The sequence below is a fragment of the Salmo trutta genome, chromosome 16 (genome assembly GCF_901001165.1).
Source record: "Salmo trutta chromosome 16, fSalTru1.1, whole genome shotgun sequence".
NCBI lineage: Eukaryota > Metazoa > Chordata > Actinopteri > Salmoniformes > Salmonidae > Salmo > Salmo trutta.
In genome coordinates this window covers 47,167,440-47,180,218 of record NC_042972.1, presented here as the reverse complement: position 1 = coordinate 47,180,218, position 12,779 = coordinate 47,167,440, and the positions used below count along the sequence as shown (strand labels likewise).

General features: G+C 42.5%; 1 protein-coding gene across 1 annotated transcript in view; it reads left to right on the top strand.

The window, feature by feature from the left end:
• Window positions 1-637: 637 nt before the first annotated feature.
• LOC115150876 (protein SHQ1 homolog) overlaps window positions 638-12,779 on the top strand; it is a 38,656-nt gene continuing 26,514 nt past the window's right edge. Inside the window, exons 1-7 of the mRNA XM_029694650.1 lie at window positions 638-744; window positions 4,706-4,894; window positions 5,091-5,155; window positions 6,791-6,913; window positions 7,938-8,101; window positions 8,263-8,375; window positions 8,512-8,609. Of these exons, the coding sequence (XP_029550510.1) occupies window positions 4,752-4,894; window positions 5,091-5,155; window positions 6,791-6,913; window positions 7,938-8,101; window positions 8,263-8,375; window positions 8,512-8,609 (706 nt within the window). The 5' untranslated portion in view covers window positions 638-744; window positions 4,706-4,751. The remainder of the gene's footprint in view (window positions 745-4,705; window positions 4,895-5,090; window positions 5,156-6,790; window positions 6,914-7,937; window positions 8,102-8,262; window positions 8,376-8,511; window positions 8,610-12,779) is intronic.

Genomic DNA, 12,779 nt, shown 5'->3' with positions numbered 1-12,779 from the left:
CTAGCAGCGCAGAAACCCAGGAAGTACATTTTCTTAGAAATATCACTTTGCCCTGTGCTTCTCCGAGCATGCACTTCATATAGCCTATAGCTTAGTATAGGCTTAGTATAGGCTATGGATAATTTGATTGAGACCACACTAAATATAGGCCCACTTGATATTGCACACCCAGCAGAGAATCAGGGATGAGGGTCAGCACATACATTGGCATACATACATTTTACTTCGGCACCTAGAATAGTTTTCTCTCTATAAGCCAATATTTAATTTATAGGCCTGTAGTGTATTTTCCCTTTGGATCAATGGAGTGGGTGGAGTAGAAAGTGCTGCTGCTGGGCATATAGACTTAAGTCTCCCATGAAATTACACAATATATATACATTCTACATACCCTACTGAGTATTCCCTACAATACTTTTACTGCAGCATCCAGAATATTTTTTGCTCTATAAGCCAATATTTGATTCACATTGTGGTCGTCAATGGAATATGAACAAATATTAATAATTGTTCATGTTTAGACAATTATACCTTTCATACATCACGAATAAATACAGGTTATTGAAACGTTTCTACAATTACGTGGGGGACTTTAATTTAGAACGTTTTAGAAATTCCTTGACCCGGAAGTACATTTTTAGTGTTGCTGATGAGACGCTGATGACGATGCCACGCTAAAGTGCGTGGAGCTGTTCACATTACACGAGTTTGCCATGATGATTTCTAATGAGACGAGTTCATAAGGTAATTTCGTGTTCTTTTAAATATTTGAGTTCACTGACTGTAAATTGTTAATGCGTGTTAACAGCCTACATCGTTATGTTTTCAGTACTGTAGAAAGCTACAGTCTAACATCTTATCTGGCCAGACATTAAATCGGCCTGCCGTTAGCTAGCTAAGTTAGCTCATTTATAACACTATATTGAATAAACGTAGCTAGCTAACTAGCTAAGCTACTCAGTCTTAAACACACTTACCTATATAATATTCAAAGTCGTATTTGACCATTCATTATAAATGTGTTTGAAACGTTTAAGTGGGTGCTACTGTAAACAGTTCAACGTGATCTTCGTAACGCTTTAGGCTACTGACAGTGTGTCAATGGCACGTGGGGGTAAACAACACCGTACACTTTAGTACAAAACCAACCACAAGGTGGAGTTGTTTGCCACTTTTCAAACGTGGTCTTGTGGACTCAGGCATGGAGCGCAGGTTTTTGTTCCAGCCCAGTACTGACTGTTAAAGAGGACCCTGCAGCTTATTTAGGAGGTTCTGGAGAAGCAGTTGAGACATGTCAGTAGATCAGGTCCAAATTGGTCTGCCTGTGTAACCAGAGTGTCCCCTCTTTTACGCTGCTACTTCTCTCTGTTTATCGTCTATGCACAGGTACGTATTACCTCAATTAGCCGACTAACCGGTGCCCCCGCACATTGACTCTGTACCGGCACGACCTGTATATAGCCTAGCTGCTGTTATTTTCACTGTCATTTTCACTGTCATTAAAAATGTGTTTCTTTACTTATTGTTTACCTAATACGTATTTTTTTTCTTTAAAAATGGCACTATTGGTTAGGGCTTGTAAGTTAGCATTTCACTGTAAGGTGAAAATGTAAACCTGTTGTATTCGGAGCACATGACAAACACACTTTTTGATATTATTTGTCAATAGAATAAACTCTGAGCTATAAACTCTGTTACTTTGACAAGATGTTTCTCCTGGACCTAGAATGAGGACCATGGGCATCCTAAAATTACCTGCCCGGCCTAACCTGGCATAAACCACTAAGTAAATTATTAATTAGCACTAATGCACATTTCGCATGTAAGAGGTAATTTACATTAACTTGAATGTTTCCAATAAACAATGAAAACGCCGCCTAAAATGCAGAAATCTAATACTTCTAGGCGCACAACCTGTGGCTAAAGCCGTGAACTTTATGGAGCAGTGGTGAGTGCAGACAGATTGGCATTATGATGCGTTCATAACATGTGGGGAAACTCTGAGTTGTGTACATTCACATGCTTTGAATTTGTTGAGAACGCTGATTGGCTAATGCCAAACAAGCTGCGTCAACCATCTAAAAGTAGAGCTTTCATGCTGGTAAACAAATAGCAGGGTTCATAAACCAAATTAATAGGTAAAAAAAAGAAACGTTTCTAACTGCAGAAAATGCTGTTATCGAGGTAATTTCCTTAGTATGTGACATCAGAGTTCAGCATGTGGGAGTATTCGTAGCTCAGAGATGATAGTTTAGTGACGGTAGACGAGCTTCACACCAGTAATTACCAGTGGATTTTTTTCCCCTGTCGTATTCTGTTATTTACCAGATGTTATGAATGCAGCATTCAAACAAAAAAAAACAAAAAAATTATAATGATAACAAGACTCCGGTGTGTTTCTTTTACATGTAGTGAATCACAATGTTGGATGGGGCTAGCGATAGCATAGTTAGGTCAGCAAACATATTAGCAACAAACTTTGTAGAAACAGAGTTCATGTGGGGAGAAATGGCGGGAAATGTCTGTCAGTTACATGACAATGGATCTCAGGCACTTCACACAGACACACCTGGGGTGCGTTCAGTTCACCTCAACATTTGCTACGTTGTGTGACTGTTTGCACTGAACGACACGTTTCCTCAAAACGGTGCACATTGTTCTTTAACAGTCTGAGGTACATTTGCTCCCGTTTTGTGGGTGTTGCGATGATGTCCTGATCAATATGGGTGTGACCAAACTCGTGCAACACACCATACGGTAATAATTAGAGGTCGACCGATTATGATTTTTCAACGTCTATACCGATTATTGGAGGACCAAAAAAAGCCAATACCGATTAATCGTACGTTTATTTTGGTATTTATTTGTTTGTAATAATGACAATTACAACAATACTGAATTAACACTTTTATTTTAACTTAATATAATATATCAATAAAATCAATTTAGCCTCAAATAATGAAACATGTTCAATTTGGTTTAAATAATGCAAAAACAAAGTGTTGGAGAAGAACGTAAAAGTGCAATATGTGCCATGTGAAAAAGCTAATGTTTAAGTTCCTTGCTCAGAACATATGAAAGCTGGTGGTTCCTTTTAACATGAGTCTTCAATATTCCCAGGTAAGAAGTTTTAGGTTGTAGTTATTATAGGACTATTTCTCTATACCATTTGTATTTCATATACCTTTGACTATTGGATGTTCTTATAGGCATTTTAGTATTCCCAGTGTAACAGTATAGCTTCCATCCCTCTCCTCGCCCCTACCACATCGACAACAGCCACCCTCGAAGCATCGTTACCCATCGCTCCACAAAAGCCGCGGCCCTTGCAGAGCAAGGGGAACAACTACTTCAAGGTCTCAGAGCGGGTGACGTCACCGATTGAAACGCTATTAGTGCACACCCCGCTAACTAGATAGCCATTTCACATCGGTTACACCAGCCTAATCTCGGGAGTTGATAAACAGCTCAATGCTTGAAGCACAGCGAAGAGCTGCTGGCAAACGCACGAAAGTGCTATTTGGATGAATGCTTACGAGCCTGCTGCTGCCTACCACCGCTCAGTCAGACTGCTCTATCAAATCATACTTAATTATAACATAACACACAGAAATACGAGCCTTAGGTCATTAATATGGTCAAATCCGGAAACTATCATTTTCAGTGAAATACGGAACCGTTCCGTATTTTATCTAACGGGTGGCATCCCCAAGTCTAAATATTGCTGTTACATTGTACAACCTTCAATGTTATGTCATAATTATATACAATTCTGGCAAATTAATTACGGTCTTTGTTCGGAATAATTGGTCTTCACACAGTTCGCAACGAGCCAGGCGGCCCAAACTGCTGCATATACCCTGACTACTTGCACGGAACGCAAGAGAAGTGACACAGTTTCCCTAGTTATAAGAAATTCATGTTAGCAGGCAATATTAAGTAAATATGCAGGTTTAAACATATATACTTGTGTATTGATTTTAAAGAAAGGCATTGATGTTTATGGTTATGTACACATTGGTGCAACGACAGTGCTTTTTTCGCGAATGCGCTAGTTAAATCATCACCTGTTTGAGGAAGTAGGCTGTGATTCGATGAGAAATTAACAGGCACTGCATTGATTATATGTAACGCAGGACAAGCTAGATAAACTAGTAATATCATCAACTATGTGTAGTTTGATTGTTTTTTTTATAAGATAAGTTTAATGCTAGCTAGCAACTTACCATGGCTTCTTGCTGCACTCGCGTAACATGTAGTCAGTCTGCCACGCAGGCTCCTCGTAGAGTGCAATGTAATCGGCCACAATCGGTGTCCAAAAATGCCGATTACCGAATGTTATGAAAACTTGATATTGGCCCTAATTTAATCGGTCGACCTCTAGTAATAATGACTCTGAGCCGCCAAAATCGTTTTCAACTGGTCGTTCAGTACAGTTTCTGTTGAATTCAACGTTGAACACTGTTCTGTCATACTGAACGCATCCCTGATTTAAACAGGTTCATGGTAGTTGATTAGTTGGATGATCAGATCTGTTAGTGGCTGCTGGTACAAAAGTATCAACACTGTGATTTCCCAATTCCAGGATTAAAGAAGAAATAAGTGGGCTCAGGAGAAGATCAGTTTGATGTCAAGCAGTGCTACTGCTAAGCATTATAAAATGTGTATAATATCTTGTGGGCTAATCAAACTCCCTACTTCACAGCTCTCACAGACCCCTGTAGATCTTCACCTGCGGTGTTCTGTTCATCATGTTAACTCCAGCGTTTGAGTTGAGCCAGGACCCAGCTTTCCTAATCCTGACCATCCGTGTGCCCTACACGAGAACATCAGAGTTCGATCTCTACATCGATGGAGATGATTTCAAATTCTATGCCAAGCCTTACTTCCTCAGGTGAATTTTTGTGCTGCCATTATTGAAGTCACTTCATTCATGTTTTTTTTGTTGAAAATTTCATTTTGTATGTATGTATATGTGTGTGTGTGTGGTAATTAAATGCACACAGTTGCACCATGATATGCTGTAATTGTGTCAACAGGCTCATAGGCTACCTTCTTGTTTAGTTCTAACACTTGTATCTCTTATCAAGACTGACCTTACCTGGAAAGATAGTGGAGGATGGGAGGGAAAAGGCCACTTTCGACATTGATAAAGGTAATGTTTGGTTTTTAGAGTTTGTTCATGTTTTTATTGATAAGGAATCATTCATTAGTCATTTTGCTGTGGGCCCTTTGCATTTTGGAATGGATGCATGTGGTTGAAAGATAATGCAGTCTTTCATATTCTGATGAAAACAGACCCCCTAATGCATTATTGACCCGTTCATTGAAACGCAATGTGACCCTATCTTTGTCAGTGCGTGTGTCCTCTTGACCTCCCAGTAATCAAATCAGCATTACTGGTTGTTAGGAGGATCCTCTCACCAGACTCCACAGTGTGTGGTTAGTACTACAGCTAGCCAGAGAGTAGCAGGACCCTGAGTGATGGGGCTGATAGCAGAGTCAGTGGGATTGATCCCTGGTGCCTCTTTAGCACTCACTACAGAGACGCCCACACAGACTTAATTACTGGTTATGCTATTAGATATGGAGGGCCATTTGACCCGTCTGATGTAATGAATGCCTCCTGCAGCCCTACTTTTATTTCTGCTCATTTATAGTGGCTCTTGGCCTTTTTGTTTTATTCATGTATTTATTCTATTTACCAACTCATTCTCATGAGGCTACTTTGGTTCAAAGCAATTTATTTTCAGTTAGGAGTGGAATACTCAGATCATTCTTTTAATGAATTTAATTTCCAATTATCCCTCGTGATTATGTTGGGTTGGTGAAGCGTTCGCTTTATGCACGCTGACACATCATTGGCCCTTGGATCAGCGACGCCCTGTTTGACATACTGTGTCTGAATAAGCCACTAACTGCTGCTAATATAGCTTCTCTAATGGGAGTCCCGGTTTATACTCTCAATTAGAAATGATTACGATGCATCTTTTTTGGGGCTGGGCAATATAGCCAAAATATCATATCACCATATTTGTCTCATGTATGGTGGTATTTGACGCTATTTAATGCTTCTGAATAGTACAAGTTAGAAATATGTTTTATTAGTAGTGCATGACCCTTGAATGGCAACAAATACATTTTATGGGCTTTCTCCGTTCTGATTTGTTTTAGACACATTCAAGTAGTACAATTTGGAGAAATTTGTATGTTTATCCAGCACTGTGTCAACATATCGTTATTGACGGTATTGTAAAAATCCATATACCAGTTTTTGCGATATATCAGCCAGCCCTACTGCCTTTGGACTCTCCTAGGCAGCCTCCTCTTAAGGGGCCCATAGCCAAGGCAATTAGCCAACTAGCATAAAGTGTTTTTAAGTTAAATACTCCAACAAAGTGTTGAAAGTTTTATGAGGTCTTTTAAAAGGGATTAAGTCTAGGAAATTATCTCCTTGGCTAGAGGTGGAATGGTCATATATTTTATAGATTTTGTAGTCTTTCTCATTCAATTGCTGTTTTGAGAGAAGTAAACCTCTGCTTTTGACTGAATGTGTCTGCAGAGACAGTCATGCATTTATCGTGAACATTCATTGTACTACATGTGAACAGCCATGTCTTCTTGATGAAAAATTCTCCAGGACTGTTTAAAGGTAGACAATGCTATCCGATTTGCATCCACATTGTCTACCTCTCTACACATTCAGTTGTTGCATTTCTCAAACTGCAGATCTCTGCCGCAGTGCTGCCAATTGTTTCACCTGCTCCCTGATGTTCTCTCTGTGTCCCAGGTCTTTTTACCCTGCGTGTCCCCAAAGAGACAGCAGGAGAGCACTTTGAAGGGCTCCAGATGCTGACTAGTCTCCTGGCTCCCAAAGGCTCCCGCTCAGCCAAGCCTCTGGTGGAAGACATGGGTATGTTGAAGTGTCATAACATTTACATTGTAGTCATTTAGCAGACGCTCTTATCCAAAGCGACTTGCAATTAGTGCATTCATCTTAAGATGCCTAGGTGAGACAACCACATATCACAGTGGTAGCAAGTACATTTTCCCTCGAAGTAGATGTCAGCAAAGTCAGTGCTAGTAGGAAAATATATATGTGTGTGTGTGTGTGTGGACATCTGCTCGTCTAACATCTCATTCCAAAATCATAATATGGAGTTGGTCCCCCCTTTGCCGCTATAACAGCCTCCAGTCTTCTGGAAATGCTAGATGTTGGAACATTGCTGCGGGGACTTGCTTCCATTTAGCCACGAGCATTTGTGAGGTCGGGCACTGATGATGGGTGATTAGGCCTGGCTCGCAGTCAGCTTTCCAGTTCATCCCAAATGTAATCGCCAGGGTTGAGGTCAGGGCTCAACGCAGGCCAGTCAAGTTCTTCCACACCGTTCTCGACAAACCATTTCTGTATAGACCTCGCTTTGTGCACAGGGACATTGTCAAGCTTAAACAGGAAAGGGCGTTTTCCAAACTGTTGGCACAAATCTGGAAGCAAAGAATCATCTAGAATGTCATTGTATGCTGTAGCGTTAATATTTCCCTTCACTGGAACTAAGGGTCCAACCCCGAACCATGAAAAAACAGCCACAGAACATTATTCCTCCACCACCAAACTTTAGTTGGCACTGTGCGTTGAGGCAGGTAGCGTTCTCTTGGCATCTGCCAAATCCAGATTAGTCCGTCGGACTGCCAGATGGTGAAGCTTGATTCATCACTCCAGAGAAGGCGTTTCCACTGCTCCAGAGTCTAGTATATTGCTGGAAGACATATTGATGTTCATGTTAAGCTCAAATCTATATCTCCCAACGAAACCACTGGAGTAAGGACTAAGAACAGGGGGAAAAAACACTGGATTTTGTCATCGGTGATGTTGTAATAAGATTTGGCTGAATGGTTTTGTTTCTCATTAAGACATTGATGCTGTCTTTACATTACAGAAGCGTGCAGTGGTATTATGGACGGTGAGGAAGAGGATGACGAAGATGAGTTTGACTGGCAGGTTGAGCAGGAGGTGTACATGGACACCTCAGAGGAGCAGCTGAAGGAACTGCAGAAGTATGGCTTTGGGAGTCAGAGGTCCGGAGTGTTCACTCGACTGCAGGTAAGGTCATTCATTGGCTTTGGCAGTACTGCAGAGTTTTATAATGCGATTGGTATCGTTCACATAAGTAGGGCCAGGAGTTCTTCCTGACCATGTGACCTGACCAGGAAAATAACATAAAGTACAGCATGTGAAGATCTAATGGAGTATTGTCCAATCAGGAGGAGCTGAGTGATGTCATCGACATCCGAAACCCAGATGGAACCACAGCGTCAGAGAGAAGAAGGAAACGACTGGACGCTGAGACGTCCATATTCTGCCCTGACCATTACCTGTGAGTTATCCAGAGAATAGTGCCCCCTAATTAAATCATTGTTCAACATTAACAAATGCACAGATGATGTCACAAATGTATTGCATCGTGTTCTATCACTTTCATTGTTATGACACTGAGCTGTTTGTGTCTGTAGTGCTGACCTGTTTGAAGACGAGGAGATCCAGGGTCTGCTGAAGTTCCGCCCTTGGTGGTCTGATCTGTGCCCAGACTCCATTCGGCAGGGAGAGGCAGGTGAGCTGGAGTCCTCCCTATCTATCCCATCACTACCGCACATCAAGGAATAGTTCATCTTCAAATCGTGTACTAAAATTTGACCCTAAGTTGCTCTTATATCGGTTAAATGATGCTGTATTTCATGTAGTAGCATTGTACTACAGAGTAATGATAACCTGTAGTTTAAGCTCAGATCACACAAAGAACAGTAAGAGATTTCCACCAGCAGGTGGTGTATAAATACTGACAACGAAAAAGGAACTTAACTTTGGTGTCAAACAAGTGACCCCCAGAAAAACCCACTTGTGTTAATGTATAAATAATTACTGTTTTAACATGTATATATGTCCAGTATTGTTGAATTGTTTTGTTGAGTGCTGTCAGTTGTGAGTTTGTGGCGTGGAGTTTAACATTTCACTGGATTGAGTTTGACATTAAGCCTACAGTGTTAGTTCTGTAATGGTCATTTGGAAATGCATCCCTGTGGTATTGCTTCATTTGGTTGCCTTTGTTTATAGAACATATTCTGTCTAGATCATCATTTCAGTTTTCATCTCCTAGGGCTTTCCTTAAAATGCAGAATTTAACCCAATTGCCCTTTTCTCCTAGCCACCACCCATCCAGATTACCTCACTCTCCCACAAATCCTATTTCTCTTATTTATCTCTTATCAATCCATGACATAAGAAATCAATGAGTCATTTAAAAGGTGTGATCCACTTCTGGCTGGGCCCTACAGGTTTGTTTTCCTCTCTTCTCTCTCAGATGAGAGCGATAAGGGCTTATGGAACAATTCAATTGTGCCATCCAGCTCTCTTAACAGCCTGCTAATTCCTCTGCTCCCACCGCCTCAACGAACACATGGCCCTTAGCCACAGCTTATGTTAGTACAGGATGTCGTACTGTACGCTCAGGAAAGGATTTAGATGAAACATTATCACAGGAGGATATGCTGGGTTGACAGTGCCAGGATCCCCGTCTCTGCCTAGCACAGGAGAGATCGCACACTGCCGAACAGCCATCAGTCAATACTACATAGCACTCATACACGGCCCATTAGCCGTAGGCAGGAGGAATCCAGCATTAAGTTTTCCTGCAACTCTGTGGACTCCCTTTTCTCATTCTGTATTCTGAGCACTCGGCCGGAGCCCCAGCGCAGATGAAGGTGCCAAATTTAAACTAATGACTTAACTGACAGCTGGATGCACATTAGCCTTCCCCTGCCTGTCGGAAGAGTATTGGTCATGGATGGATGGAGTGCTGCATCAGATGACCTGGCCTCTACAATCACCTGACCTCAACCCAATTGAGATGGTTTGGGATGAGTTGGACCGCAGAGTGAAGAAAAGCAGCCAACAAGTGCTCAGCATATGTGGGAACTCCTTCAAGACTGTTGGAAAAGCATTCCTCATGAAGCTGGTTGAGAGAGTGCTAAGAGTGTGCAAAGCTGTCATCAAGGCAAGCGGTCGCTACTTTGAAGCATCTAAAATATTGCATATTTTGATTTAATATTTTTGTTACTACATGATTCCATATGTGTTATTTAATAGTTTTGTGCAATGTAGAAAATAGTAAAAATTAAGAAACTTTGAATGATTAGGTGTGTCAACTTTTGACTGGTACTGTATATAATGTGGGGAAGCTAAATTCTTATGCTTCCAAATTTTGGCCTCTTTCTGTTTTTTTCCCCCCCTCCCTTGCCTCCAGTAAGACAGAGATATACAGTATATGTCAGCTGACAGATGGGTGTAGACACTAGTGGTAATTAAGTAGAAACCTCACCCTGGACCTTTGTGCCCCCTCTCTGTTCCCCGGGTTGAGGCCAGAGCACTGACATGCCACAGCTTTCCACTGGGTCCACATTAACTGAGTGGGCGGTGTTAATCCAACATGACAGCCCTGTCTCTACCTGCAGCTCTTCTTATGGCTGGTTTGACATGCCAGCGGCAGTCTGTGATTCATCACTATGCATTGACTCGCAGGCTCTTTCACGTCAGAAAATTTCGATCTTAAACAATTACGCTTTAATATTGAGTGTTGATGTTTGAATCGAAGGCAATCAACGTAAGCTGTATTTACGTTGCCCCACACGCATTGTTCTGTACTACCAAGGTCATACGTCAGAAGCTTCTGAGTTAAGTAGAGTTGAAGGTAATTTCCAGCCTAGTGCACGATTAGCAGAGGTATATTTGCTCCATGTCACTGGTACCATCTGTACCTGGGGTAGGGCCATACTATGGGCTCAGAAGACTGGAGGAACTAAGTGACAAATGAATCTCCATTCATCTGACCCTGCCCCCCCCCCCCTCACACTCGATTGGCTAGGATCAAAGCTGAGATCAGCGAGTGCCTTTCAGATTGTCCCATTAGATCTTCTAATCTCATCCAGATGTCTCTTGGATGAATGGAGCGCTGCGGCTGCAATATGCAGGCCTAGTTAGCTTGTTATTGACAGTTTAATGTTCAGCAGTAATCCTATGTTCATCCTGTTTTAAAATGTATTTTTAGATCCATTACATGTGGACAAAAACAGGAGTTACAGCAACTGATGCCCTCGCTAGATGTCACTGAATGACAGCGCGTGTATACACTTTTTGGAACATCTTGATAAGTGCTGGACTGCTGTTCTAATAAAGAAACAAAGGAACCTGTTTGCCAGCAGCCCTATCACTTTTACCTGATCCCCAATGCAAATAGTCTGGGTTGTCATTTGATTAGCTGTTCAGGAGTCTTATGGCTTTGGGGGTAGAAGTTGTAGAGAAGCCTTTTGGACCTGGACTTGGCGCTCCGGTACCGCTTGCCGTGCGGTAGCAGAGAGAACAGTCTATGACGATGGCGGCTGGAGTCTTTGACAATTTTCAGGGCCTTCCTCTGACACTGCCTGGTAAAGAGGTCCTGGATGGCAGGAAGCTTGGCCCCAGTGATGTACTCGACCATCCAAGATTTTGGAATATTGCTGCAGGGACTTGCATCCATTTAGCCACGAGCATTAGTGAGGTTGGGCACTGATGTTGGGCGATTAGGCCTGGCTGTCAGTCGACGTTCCAATTCATCCCAAAGGTGTTGGACGGGATTGAGGTCAAGGCTCTGTGCAGGCCAGTCAAGTTCTTCCACACCGATCTCGACAAACCATTTCTGTATGGACCTCTCTTTGCACGGGGGCATTGTCATGCTGAAAAAGGACAGGGCCTTCCCCAAACTGTTGCCGCAAAGTTCGAAGCACAGAATCGGCTAGAATGTCATTGCATGCTGTAGCTTTAATATTTCCCTTCACTGGAACTAAGGGTCCAACCCCGAACCATGAAAAACAGCCACAGACCATTATTCCTCCACCACCAAACTTTACAGTTGGCACTACTGTATGCCTTAGGGCAGGTAGCGTTCTCCTGGCATCCGCCAAACCCAGATTCGTCCGTCGGCTTGCCAGATGGTGAAGCGTGATTCATCACTGCTCCGGATTCCAATGGCGGCGCGCTTTCCACCACTCCAGCCGGCGCTTGGCATCGCGCATGGGGATCTGAGGCCTGTGTGCAACTGCTCAACCATGGTAGTGAGTGTTTTAACTGAGGACATATGATTTTTACGCGCTTCAGCACTTGGCTTGAGGAACTGACTTGTTGGAAAGGCGGCATGCTATGAGGGTGCCACGTAAGGGCATTCTACTGCCAATGTTTGTTTATGGAGACTGCATGGCTGTGTGCTCAATTTTATACATGTTGCTGAAATAGCTGAATCCACTAATTTGAAGGGGTGTCCTTTTCATATATAGTGTGTCTGCTGCAGAGGGACAAAGGGGAGCCATGAGAAAACAAGTTTTGATCAGTCCTGGAAAACAAATTGGCTCCCTATTTACAAAGATGGAGAACAAGCTATAAGTTTTTGCGCAAGTATAGCCAACTAGCGCAAAAAGAGTATTGCGACATTTTGAAAACAATACGATATAGCTTTAAAAAAAAAAATATCCCGATATGTAACCACCCCGCCTTCTCAATAGTCTGTGTGTGTTTCCTACACTCTGCAGACTGCTGGATGTAGGCCAGTGGGGCGCTGAGTTTCTCCCCAGCGTCCTGGCTGATCTCCCGGGGAGGTGCGGTAAGGGGGAGGTGTGCGTGTGTGCTCCGCTTGGCCAGGCTGGGCTGCTGCAGCTGCACTGGCAAGGGAATCGGGGTACCGTCTGCAGGGATCTAA